At 38.9% G+C, this 14,133-nt stretch overlaps 1 protein-coding gene across 6 annotated transcripts in view; it reads right to left on the reverse strand.

Moving 5' to 3' along the window:
• The window catches only part of SLC44A5 (solute carrier family 44 member 5), a 150,007-nt gene that overhangs the window by 80,708 nt on the left and 55,166 nt on the right, over window positions 1-14,133 (reverse strand). For 3 of the 6 annotated variants that reach the window (XM_063427939.1, XM_063427936.1, XM_063427940.1), the window contains exon 1: window positions 8,898-9,060. The exons of 2 other annotated variants lie outside the window; for them this stretch is intronic. In XM_063427939.1, the coding sequence (XP_063284009.1) occupies window positions 8,898-8,937 (40 nt within the window). In that variant the 5' untranslated portion in view covers window positions 8,938-9,060. Of the gene's footprint in view, window positions 1-8,897; window positions 9,062-14,133 lie in introns of those variants that run through there. One more of the 6 variants, XM_063427935.1, reaches the window with a different exon arrangement.

A 14,133-nucleotide genomic window follows, 5' to 3' on the forward strand; every position in this document is an offset into this window, starting at 1 on the left:
ATATATCACGTACTTCAGTGTTAATTTTCTCTCGCAAAAATGACTCTAAATAAAAATGGCAGTGAGAGGTAGTGTGACAAGTGTAGAAACAACATCTCCAGATTTCTATAATAACAGTGAGCCCGTTGTCATCCGTTACCTGTTTGCCACCTGCTTGACTTTGCTGTCATAGCGCTAAGCCTGGCCAGGTAAATTACATAAAATGTTGGAATTTTTCATCATCGTATTTCAATGGACAAATTAAATATACTTGCATCTGCCCCGTTATAATAGTTCAGAGATCAGAGATCATGGTGTATTGCTCCAATGCTGTTAGCTTGTTATTAGGCTTATAACAATCTGTATTTGTAGTGCAAACACACGAGAGAGCAATGACTAAACCAGGGTAGGCAACATAGGGCACGCCAGACTACATCTCCCCTGATGCTTTGCCAGCATTATGGTGGTAAGAGCATTATGGGAGATGTAGTCCACATAAAGGCTGCCTACCCCTGAACTAAACAATCTGGGATATTGTCAGGCAATTCATAGCTTGCCGAATCACTATAAGTAATTTTTTAGTTAATAAAATCACAAATTTAAGGGACCGGAAAAAAATATATATAGTAAAATCACACAAAGGAAATATACTGTGTCTGATGCTTCTGCAGGTTCAGTTTCCAAACCCATTAACCTTGAGACTTTGTACTTTCATTGTTGAAGCAGAAATCCCTTATCAGACTTACCAGCCCAGAGAGATCACTGGCGATTGCTACTGTGTGATGTGAATGGAAGTGCCTTGCAATCTGTTCAAACGCATTCAATATTGACACATTGAGCATCAACTAAACACGAGCAGGTGTAATGGGAGGAGCTTAACGTCAGAACTGTCACTAGTGAGATTTTTACACTACAGAATAGCTGAGGCCTCAATTTAAGATTGTTGGATTCGCTTTCTAAATAAATAATATTTTTTGGGATAAAATTTTTAAATATTTTTTTCAACATATAAAAATATATAATATATAAAAAAAATATAGCAATAAATATCAAAATGTTATACAATTTTAATATTTTTCATAAAATTAAATCAGTTTAAAAATGAAGCCAAAAATAATTAAATCATTTGGAAAGTTCACCCAATAATATTAAATCCAGCCCTCAGTTAGTTTTGGATTGCTAATAATAATAATAATAATAATAATAATAATAATAATAATAAAACCCAAGTTTAACTATGTATAATTTATGTGCTAGGATTACACTTGTAAATTAGCCTAACCCCTGCATACAGCCATGCCTGCATATTGACTAAACTTGGAATTGTGTAGAATTGTAGAATTGATAAGAGGAAATATATGGCCAATATACCCAATGGAGAATAATGTTCCAACCTAATTAAACGCACAAACAATCAGAACTAAAACTACTTTACATGTAAAAAAACTAAACAAAAAAGAAAAAATAGAAAAAAATCAATGGAAGCTGTGAAGCTGTAATGAAACTGAAAGTCAAAGATGGAACATATGCAGAAGGAAATAAAGATAAAACAGAGTGTTAAACAGATACTGATTTCTTTACATGATGCCCGATTTATATATTTGTTTCATTAACCTCTTCCAGTGAATTAAACAATTCATAGTTGATGCCGAATATTGTATTTCGTCTATATCTAATGTATTTAATGTACATGTAGTAATTAATATTTTGGGTGATATAATTTGGTTGGCAAATGTTTCAGCTGTATATAACAAACTAACTCTGGACACAACAAATGTTTGCTTTACGTAGCCCCTCTCTTTCTCTATTCCTTGTCCCTCTAAGAAGTAAATATTATCACCGGTGTTCTATTCTCCATTCCTGTTTAAAAGTCTTCTATCCATTTAACCATCCAATATAAAAAAGAGAAACTTCATTCTCACTAAGCACTAACCCACTCAGTTTCCATCTTACTTTGTAGGATGCATCTCTAGCTGTTTGACATGTCACTCAATTACCTCCTCATGTTTTAGAGCAAATCGAATTTAGTCCAACATTCAGCTAATTCGGCAATTCTAATGTGTCTGAATTTCACTATGAGTGCAAAACTAAACAAATGAAAATAAATGGATGTCTTCGTTTTAATTGGGCTGGTTGAAACAGTGGGAGGGAAAGGGTAGATACATAGGTAAAGTAACTAATGTTAAATTATAATGTAATTATTAAATATTTTTTAATATTTGCTATGACGAAACCCCGGTTGTATGTGTATTTCCCCTGTCTTTATTATGTATACTACCCTGTGTGTTCATGCAAAATGCCTGCTCCCCATTCGGGAGTTCCTCCACGAAGGGAATCCATTCGCCTCCCGAACGGGGACTACTCCAATAATCCATTTAGAATGCTCATTAGAACGTTCTCAGCTCGACGTGTGCCGTCCCCTGAGTGGCCGCCAGTTCGTAAAGACGAACGCCATCCAGGGGGAGCATTCGTGAACTGCTGCCCACCCAGTTCGGTTCCTGAACGGGGACCTACTCAGTGCCCATTGGAATGTTCACACCAATCAATTAGAATGTTAACAACGCATAACATAAGTGTGAAACTGCTAGGGAAGTAATTAATGAGTGCTTCCAAGGGTGGCCGCTGTTCGTATAGATGAGCGCCAACCAAGGGGAGCATTCGTATCCCAAAAGGAGACGCATCCCTTGCCTGGTTTCACACGGAGGCTGTTCGTGAAAGGTACCGTTATGGGGGTTCCTGGGGTTGGTGTGGGCAGGGGTCAAGTCCTGGGGAATAAAGTGTGGGAACTCTACCAGGATTCCCTCTCCCCCCCCCAAAAAAATAATAAAATACACTTGTGTATTCATGTATATACACACACGCGTGCACACACAGAGACACACATATACATATACGCCTGCACACACACACTCAGACACACGCAACATACACACACACATACATTCACAGAGACACACACACACATACATTCACAGACACATACATTCACAGACACATACACTCAGACACACACACACAGACACACACACATGCACTCAGACACACACACACAGACACACATACTCAGACACACACACTCACAGACACACACACTCACAGAACACATACATACACTCAGACACACACACTTACAGACACACACATACTCAGACACACACTCACAGACACATGCACATACACTCACAGACACTCACACTCAGACACACACACTCACACACACATATTCACAGACACACACACATATTCACAGACACACACGCATTCACATGCACACACGCATTCACAGACACACACGCATTCACAGACACACACATGCATTCACAGACACACACATACATTCAAAGACACACATACATTCACAGACACACATACACATTCACATACACACACACATTCACAGACACACACACTTACATTCAGTCACACACACACATACATTCACAGTCACAGACACACACATACATTCACAGACACACACATTCACAGACACACACACATTCACAGACACACACACACATTCACACACACACACATACATTCACAGTCACAGACACACACATACATTCAGACACACACAAACATTCACAGACACACACATACATTCAGACACACATACATTCACAGACACACAAACATTCACAGTCACACACACAAATACATTCACAGTCACACACACACATACATTCACAGTCACACACACACATACATTCACAGTCACACACATACATTCACAGACACACACACACATACATTCACAGACACACACACACACACACATACATTCACAGACACACAGATACTCAGACACTCACACACACACAGAAATTGTTTTTGTTTTTTAACTAAAAAATGTCCACCCAGCCTCCCTACCTGGAGAGCTGGCGTGGACGTGTTCCTGGGGTCCAGTGGGGCAGGCGTCTGTCTCCATATCACACGCGGCGAGGGAGCTGTGTCCTCTCTGCTCCCTCTCGCCGTGTGGGTTGTCTGCTGATGCTGGGAGCAGGAATATGACGTCATAGTCCGGCTCCCAGCATCAGCAAACGGCGCGCGGCGAGAGGGAGCAGAGACGACACATCTCCCTTGCCGCGTGTGACAGAGAGAGAGCCTCCCGCCGGGGGGGGGGTCCAGCAGGTGGCCATTAGGCCACCTCTCGGGCCCCCCCATGACAGGGGGAACACGGGGGGCATTTGGGAGCGGCATGAGTCCTGCAGCAACAGTGGGAACGGCGTTCCTGCTCAAAAGAAAGTGCAGGAACGCCGTTCCCACGCGTTCCTGCAGGACTCGAGCCCTGGGTGTGGGCATCCTTTGGGGACAATGGCTGTGTTGGGCGGGCTTTCTGTAACTGGTAGTCAAAGAGGCAGGTGGTTTTCCCGCGCTGTGACTCCCAGGTGCCGAGGCTCATGGGAAGAAGACCCCCTGTCACCGGAAGTGGGAAACCCTGTACTTGGGTGGCAGGAACAGGGGACAAAGTGAATCCTGGGAAGAGGACCCCCCGTCACCGGAAGTGGGAGAACCTATACTTGGGTGGTGGGAACAGGGGACAAAGGGACTGGAACTCCTGTGTCCCGCTAAGACCCCTGGGAGGGAAAGGACCCTGGGGAGGGGACACTGTGACTGTGTGGTGTACACCCTTTGCATGGGGTTTTGTTTAAAAAGCCGAGTGTGGTAAATAAAGTGTTGTTGTACCTCCAGAACTCGGTCTCGTCCAGTTACTGGGGGGGAGGAAATTGATCTCTGTACATTTTAAGTGGTTTCTGACTGGCTGAAGGAAGGGAACTAGCAGAGGTAACCGGTCGGGTTACCCGTGGTCCACTACATTTGCAAATTAAAGAAAGGAGTATATTTTATTAATTATACTCCTGCTGCAATTTGCAAGTATTAAACCTTTTTTTTTTTTTTTTTTTTTAAACCAGTTAGAACGAGAAAGATTTGGGAATTGTTATAGACAACAAACTATGCAACAATGTGCAATGTCAATCAGCAGTAGCTAAGGCCAGTAAGGTAATGGCATGCTTGAAAAAGGCATTCATTATCCACATGAGAATATAATTTGCCTCTTTATAAATCACTGGTTAGATCACATCTTGAATATGCTTTGCAATTTTGGGCACCTGTTCTGAAGAAGGATATTATGGCACTAGAAAAAGTGCAGAGGCGGGCCACAAAATGAATAAAAGGAATGGAACATATCAGCTATGAAGAAAGGTTAACAAATTTAAACCTCTTCAGTTTAGAAAAACTTTGCATCAGAGGGGATATTATAACATTATACTAATATATCCAGGGCCAATACAAATCCATTCCATTGTGTGGAAATCTATTTGCAAAGAGGAACTATACATAGGACAAGAGGTCATGCGCTTAGACTGGAAGAAAGAAGATTTTGTCTAAGGCAAAGGAAAGGTTTTTTTTACTATAAGAACAATCAGGATGTGGAATTCTATGCCTGAAGAGGTGGTTTTATCAGAGTCGATACAGATGTTCAAACAGCTACTGGATGCATACTTGCAAAAACAGAATATTCAAAGATATAATCTTTCAATGTAGGGTAATAACTGCTTGATGCAAGGATAAATCTGACTGCCAGAGTCAAGAGGGATTTTTTTCCTATTTCCTAGGTTGTTGCAAAATTGGAAGTGCTTCAAACTGGGTTTTTTTGCCTTCTTTTTGGATCAACAGCAAAAAAAAAAACAAATGTGAGGAAGCCTGAATGTGAACACGTCTCTTTTTAGCCTATGTAACTATATAATTATTACACTATTGATTAATAATAGTTACATTTACCATTCACATTACAGTTACCTAACAGAGTTATACCTAGTTATGCTATTTTATTATTATTAATAGAATAGTGGTTTTACGAAATTCTGAAATTAACAAATAAAGAATGTTTTCATACCTCATCAATATTTTTTTACATTTTGGATGAACTGAAATTCTGAAATTACTGAATCGAAATCTAACTAATTTTTCCTCCATCTCTACACTCGACATTATACCAGTGGCTGTACTTATCCTTTTTTCTCTTTGACAACCATGATAGGGCCCTTGTTTTTCTTGGTCTGTGTATATTTTACTTAGGTTTTTCCGATTGTACAGCGCTGTGGAATTTGTTGGAGCTTTATAAATTAAAGTAATAATTATTACTATTTCAAGTGCATTTAGAAGCCACATGTATGTAACTACAGTGTCTCTTGACAAATTAGGTGAGTATATGCTTATATGGTCTCATACATACTTGCTAACTAATTCAAGGTTACAAGTACAAACGTGTATTCCTAAAGCTATGGTGACCTGCTCAATCATTAGGTTACTCTGTGGAGCGAAAAGGTAGTTTTCTTACCGTTTCTCCCTCGCCTTGGTGCTCATTCCATGGTCAGCCTCACATCCTTGGCCTTGATGATTCCAGCCAATCTAATGCTTTCCCATAGGAAAGCATTGGGAGGCTAGTGTGCATGCCAGGCAAAAGACCGCTCTGTGCCAATCAAATGCTCTTTAAGAAAAAACATCTGATCGAAATAGACGCTCCCTGAGTGACACCCACCAGAGGCATTTTAACCCTGCACTGTGAACTGTTCCTGCAGAATGGCAATGTTTCTACTTGCAGAGTTAAAACAATGGGGACCTGGTACCCAGACCATGTCATTGAGATGAAGAGATCTGGGTGCCTATACTGTCCCTTTAATGCATTGGATTATATGTCTAGCATTTGAGAACAAAATAACCTCTGTGTTACACAGCCTTAGTATATGCGATCAAATATAGTCTATCTGTATGATCTGGTGTGAAGACACAGTCTCGGACACAGTATCTGACTAGTATAAACTCTGTATGAGTTGTATACAGCCCAGCTCTTAGATAACAAAATGCACTATTGCACAGGGTAGGTACCTATCTATTGTGGACTGTGGAGTTTCTATTTCACCTTTCTACTTACAGTGGAACCTCGGAACTCGAACGTAATCCGTTCCGGAAGGCTGTTCGAGTTCCGATTTGTTCAAGAGCCGAATCAACATTTCCCATAAGAATTAGTGTAAAATGAATTAATCCATTCCAGACCCCCAAACTTACAGCATTTTACATTTATATGTATGCATTAAAAATAATTCTCAAATTATATTACGTGCAATCTTCCTCTTCCTCTTGTTGCAACAAGCTTACCCATTCATGGGGTGTGAAATATTCTTCAAGACACACAAGTAATGGGAACTAAAAGCAAGAACCTTAAAACTAGGCATTTAGAGCACAAATATCCAAAACAATACATGCTAGAGAATTATACCAGCACCTAGATAGAAAAAAACAGAGCTGGGCTTTATCCCAAATTATTGTATATAAAACGAACATCAATAAACAGGAGAACCCGTGGGTGTATAGAAAGAGAGACTGGTAGAAGGAAGGTGTGAATGTTACTTTGTATATCATGAGTAGTACTTTATTTAGAAAGTAGTCACACCTGAGTTCTTTATGGATTTTATCCAGTGAATCTAAGTTTCTACATACCGCTGTACCCACTCACCACTCCTCTACAAACAGAAAACCATACCTAGTGCTCATTGAACTGATATGGCCATTCAATACTGCTCAAAACTATTTTCAATATAATAATACTATCGTCAAGTTTTGAAAGGAAATTGATATTTTAAAATGAAATATGTGTAAAAAAAATAAATAAAAAAGCTCATCCCTACCGTTAGTATATGACAAGATCTACCAGCCATAAACGTGCACTGTGGGTCAGACCGTGTTTAAAAAATGGCATTAAGTCTTCCCTGCTTCACTCCATGCACAGAATGCGGGGAAGACAATAGCAACTATCGGTTTTCAAGAAATAAAGTTGGGCCAATGGGACAGGACCTGAAAATCATGACTGTCGCACCGAAATCTGGATGGTTGGGAGGCATGCATATAGACTAGTACAGAGAAGAGTTTAAGACGGCTATGAATAGACATGCAGCTTCCCAGAGCATAAAACTAAATCAAGAATAAAATGTGACTTCTAATTAGGGAACACTAGATTGGCCAATTACAAAGTAGAAAAAAGAAACATACCTAGCAGTGCTTGAATGATTAAGGTTATGATGTAAAGACTTGAGGTTTGCCCTTGTCCAACCAACTGAACACATCAGCAATTAAATACAGAAATGCTTGTTTTATTGGATACTAGTGGGAATTCAGTATCGCAGTATCAGACACCAGTCCCCATGTTCTGGAGGGCACAGTAATAGTCTTCTCTCACAAGACGAGCCATTTGAATTTTATTTGAAAAAAATGTTGATTTGGACAAACTCATTTTTGCACAATTCTAATGCACAGCAACAATGGGGAGAAGATAGAGCATAGAAAGAAAACCGAAATGTAGGCAACCTTCGGTATAGATGCTGTGGACTACATCTCCCCTGATGCTTTGCCAGCATTATGGGAGATGCAGTCCACAATATCTGGAGTTAGAAAAGTTTAAACTGGTCTGAAGAATTTTGCAGCCACTTTCCAGTGCTTTAAAATGTACATAAAATAAATAAAAAATTAAACTACACAAAGAACATTATTTATATGCTACATCAGTAAAAATATCTCAAAGAGTAAAATTCTCTTCTCGCATGGCACATTAAAAATCTATACAGTCATTTGGCTACAAACAAGAAATATTCAGCACTATTTGTCATGATGACAATTATATTGCCTTTTAATTAAAACATTCAAAATGTATGAACATAGACATAGCAACCAGCTCTGAATTTCAAAGGAAGTACCCAGGAAGCAGGTATGAAACTGGCTTTTTACGATACAGAAACTCCGCAACCTTTTTGGTATAAACCAGTAGAGACGGTTTTAAACCTGTAAAGAGGTTACTAAGTGTTTCATATGTTGTACTATGACCCTTTGGAATGCTGGTAAATATTAATTTTTATTCCTACCGTGTTTTCCATAGTAATTTTCTTCCTCTGTGTTGCCCATATCAATATGCAGTGTTTCGTCTTATTAACTATTTTTAGTTGAAATATTAAACTGCCGTTTCCAGTCTAGGAACATACGTACAAAGCAAGGTTTAACTAAGATATAAATAAACCTGTTTGAGAGGCGTCTGCTACTGTTAGTAGGCTGGGTTAATAATGAAAAGAATGTTTGATTCCCAACCCACACAGCAGATTACATGCACTTCCCAGTTTTGTAACTAGAGGTTTCGCTACCTGCTCAGTCATTTTTTAATTTTATTTTTTTAAATAAAAACTTTTCAAACTATGAGATGAACTTAAATAAACTGATAAAACTTTACACAAAAAAAATCTAGAATTATTAAATCATTGGCAAATAATTTTTTACTAAGATTGTTTTCTTCTTTTTTTATTTTTTTTTTTTTTTACAAAACTGCAATTTTCCAAAAAAAATTTATACAGGATACGTTTTATTCTAAATATGTTTTTGCCCTGTGAAAACTACAGTGATTACACAAACTGGAAATAGGAGAAAAATATATTTCTTTGAAATCAGAGCGAAAGACAGAAAATATCAAAATATGCTGCTATTTGTAATTTGATATTTTTATTTGAAAATAAATAGTTTTTAGTGGCAAATCTGAAACATAAAATACAAGCATTTCAGATCTTAACATAAAAATATGATCAGATGGCATAAAACTGTATCACGCACCAAGTGGCACCAAAAAGAAATTACGCCAGCTGGGCAATTAGAAATACTAGGTTGTGATGGGGAACATTACTAAAACAGGGAAAAGGCATTCTGTAGAGAAACCTTAAAGTGGCACTCTAGGCACCATGACCACTACAGTCCACTGCAGGACCAAAGAAAGACTTGTGACTAGCCACAGGCCAGTCCCAGGTATTGTAATGCTATAGAGAGAATTTTGGGAATAAGCACATCAGCCAGTTCCACCACAGCATACAGGGAGAGATGCAGGTCTAGCATATATTATAATTTTTTTCTCAAATGACAACTACACTCCCAAAAGCAAGCTGAAGTGCTTTATGGGTAAGGAACACCCTCATTAAACCCCAGTTTATAAAAGTGCTGGTTTCTATGACATTTCAGCACTTTTATAAATTAACTAGGGGACTCCCACCTGGCTGTCAATCAAACAGCCAGAGAGAAGCCTTCCTACTTTCGTTAGCACCCCTGCATGTACGGAGTCAGTACACGTGCATGCAACTTGCGTGCATTAGCCGGCACGTGCATTTTTCGGGACTAATTCAGAGAAGCCTCTGATTATTTTCCTGGGAAAAAAGGGGAGGTCTTACAAAGCCTGCAGTCATAAGAACTACAGCTTTTGTAATCTCTTTTAGACTATACTTCCAATGAATACATACATGAAAATATGCATGCATGTATTTATTTCGGGTATATCTACTGAACTGTGGGGTGGGGGAGGGGGTTAGGTGCGGGGGAGGGGGGTTGGAAGTGTGGGGTGGTCCTTTAAAGGTTCACACATTGCAAAAGAGCCAGTGAAGAAAATGCAACTTGTAGGCTCGACCTCTGCTTTCTAATTTTGACATCGGTAGAGATGAATGAAAACGAAAAATGTCTTTGCACAAAAGTACCAATGTATTTTCTTTGACCTATGGCATTTGTCTGCCTGTCTCATTAATGCATATAATAATGTTTTTGCAGTAAAGTAAAAATTTACCTTTTTCCTGCTCTTTATTATCTAATCACATTCCGCATGCAAAATTGTGGGGTTTTTTTTCCAATTGTTCCAATGCTTGTCTCTCGCTCTCTTTGTCCTATTTGCATCAACTCCTCCAGTCCGATTGTTACTTTTCATTCACTCTGCAAGGCAAACAGTTTCCATGGAAACCTGATGCTTGACACTGTAAGAGCCTTCGGGGACAGGAAGTGGTACACTAAAGACGTACACAACTCTCTCTATATGTTATTATTGATAAAGTGCTAAAATATTCTGCAGAATGGTACACTTGTTAATAAAAACATACAAGTAACTGTAACTAAGCTATTTAACAATACAGAAACCAAAAAATACAAAGTGTCCTGCTGATAGAAACTATTGCTAACACTGACAAAAGAGAAGTTAAAAAAAACAGGAATAAAAGGAAAAAGAGAAGCTAAAAAATAAATACTTTAAAACAAATCTCCAGATTTAAAAAAAAAATCTCCAAATTGTTACTCAGTTATGGCTGGAAGAGAACAGTATTTTTCCATTAGAAAGGCATGCAACAAATGTTTTATTTTTTTATTTTTATTAAAGCAGAGGTTTCTATCAACTATGCCAACATTTCCATTCAAAGTTTTGTGAGTGAGGAGCTTTTAGCCACCACATGCTTAGTTATCTTGCACCAATTCTTCAGAATGCTAAATTCAGAATCTGTCTTGCTATTGGCCTGTGGGAATCTTGACAAATAAGTATTTTGTTTCCAATCATCTCAACTGTCCTCATGTGAATCAAGGTCCTTCATTTGAGACTAATTTGTTTAGTTGGCCAAGTCATGCACAACTCAACTCTATCACCAGCAGGCAAGGGTCAGGTTACAAATGGGATCCAACACTCAAAGTATAAGTTAGTTGCCTACCAAATGAGACAAAAGGAAAACAATGATAGTAGATATATTAATCATCCTTGGAACAGCTAGGCTTAACCAATGTCAAGAAAGAAAAGTCTTGTTAGATAACAAGCCTAGGCCAAGAAAACCAGAAACGCAACTACCCAAATAAATTAGCTAGGTCAGGATTATAAAGAAGAGGAACCACAATAGACTATCTAGGTTAGGATCATGAAGATTAGGAATATTGATAGACTAGCTTGGTCAAAACCAAGCCTCATCCCTGGTGTCCACTGGAGTGAGGGAGCCTTGAGTAGCTGTACTCGGGTTGGCTCTAAACCCAGTGCCCTCCTAACCTGCTCTGTAGTGATGTTATGCATTGCTACAGTGCGAGCTGCCAGGAGCTGTGTTGAGAGGTGCCCAAGTATAGCTCATCATGGTTGGGCACCAATTAATGATATGCGCAAGGGATCTGGTCTCCGGGCCTCCAGAGCCACTATTTGCTTCCTGAAACCAAGCAGCTGCAAGCAAGCGCCGGTTCTTTTTTTTTTATAGATATATTTCCATGTGGAAATTTTTGTAAATGAAGATAACAACACCAAATGATTCATAGAGACATTGGGTAATTTTATTAACACTTGGTAAATTCCAAACATGTAGTTGTTAATTTTACTGTGTACACTATCTAGGTCAATCGGGGCCCTAGAGTGCATTAGGCATCTGTTAATAATCTGAGTTTAATTCTCCTGCATTTTATTTTCAATTCATTCCAAAAGCCTTCTAGAATTCTTTCACCTTATCCTTTGAAACTGATAACGCAGCTCTAACAGTTTAAAACACTTGCAAACTGTGATCAGTTTATGTGTGCTGGCATATCTGTAATAGTCGATTGTCTGTGACATTCAAATAGTCAGCGCGATCATCCTTCTTAAAGTCATGTTTCCACTGAACAATAACGGCTGTGAATTGATTTTCTTTACCATCAGGTGTGCTACCATCCCTCTCCTGAGTGTGTCACTGATATAACGGCAGTAGTTCTGTAATGTCAGCAACATACGCTGTAGATCTTTGGGCACACAGGAGAGGTTTTTGAAAAATAAAAATCGATGGTTTATAGCCAGTTTTTGCCAGCATATTGCAGTCATAGAGGTAACGTTGAATGAGCTAAAACCAGACATTTTTTTCTTTTTCAATTTTTCTGTTTTCCCAGTAGGGTTCAGCATCCTAGATGCAAAAATAACAGGCAACATTTAAGTCTTTTTTGATACAGTCTCTTTAAAGACAAAAGAGATTTTCCGTGCATGTGTGTTCGAGCATTTGATGCCCAGCATTGCATGATCACATTCAGCAAGTATATGGCTGTGTCCATGTGTAGAAGCCTCATACTTGTCAAGCTGTGCCTTAACAGTAATTTAATAACCACTAGCACATTGCATGGTGCACACTGACCTGGAAATAGACTTATATCAAGGTCAAAGTGGATGCTGCCTGCTACAGCTCTACTGGTCCATTAAATAAATTGCTTATTTTCCTTTGTTAGCAGTGGGGGTGTCTAGGGCTCTTTTAAATTATGGTTCATCATATGGAGATCTACAGGGATTTTAAATTGGATTAACCCCAGATGCTGACACATTGAGTCAGGTAACAAAAGGTTCTGGCATGTATCCACAATCTCAACATCTAGCATGTGTGTCTCTGTAGAATACACTCTCAAGGTTATTCACTAAAGGGTGAATTCTCTTGAATTCAAAGTGAATTCAAAAGGAATATCGGATTTTGGGTTAATAGATAGGCTGACCACATAGCTGACTAGGAGAATATTTTCAATTCAGCTTTTACATTCTTAATTTAAAATGTTTGCGATGGTGAATAGCTTTAGAGGTTTAGAGAAACACTATAGTGTTAGGAATACAAACATGTATTCCCAATGCTATAGTGTTCTAGTACATATTTAGATATCTGTCCCCTCCTAAATTAAATAAAACAAAGCGTTTAACTTACTTTGTTTCCAACGCCAAGACACAGTCCTTGCAGCACCTCCCCCCATCCATTCCCTATGTCTACCTGTAGGCTGAATCCACTTAATTTTCCAGTCCGATCCAATGCTTCTCATAGAGAAGCTTTGTGGCCAAAAAGAGTGTGTGCAGCGAGGACCGCATTCCTCCAATCAAATGCTTCTCGTAAAGAACCACTGACTCCAATGTGTTGGAGGATTTTTGGCGTGAAACAAATGAACATCAAAGAACCGAGTCTGACTCAGTTGTGGGTGTGGAAGTGGCTCTAGCGGCAGTCTTGATGACAGCCAGCAGAGGTGTGTTTAGTCCTGCAATATAAAGATTGATGTATCACCCACATTGCAGGACCAAAACAACCATTAAGATGAAGTGGTCTGAGTGCCTACCGTGTCTCATTAAATAGTGTAGTAAGCACAATGGACAGTTGGACAGTAATATACAAGGTATTTAGATGGACTAAAATATGTTTATACGTTTTTGTGACCTGAAATATGAAATTCACTTTGAATTCCCAGCAGTTTACACATTAGTGAATATTCTAGTGAGATGGCAATAATGTAATATTTTCCATTAGCTCATTGAGTACAACGCTCTTCTAGCATCACTTGCCTGCAGTTGGATATCAG

Source organism: Pelobates fuscus, chromosome 7 (genome assembly GCF_036172605.1).
Source record: "Pelobates fuscus isolate aPelFus1 chromosome 7, aPelFus1.pri, whole genome shotgun sequence".
NCBI classification, from domain to species: Eukaryota; Metazoa; Chordata; class Amphibia; order Anura; family Pelobatidae; genus Pelobates; species Pelobates fuscus.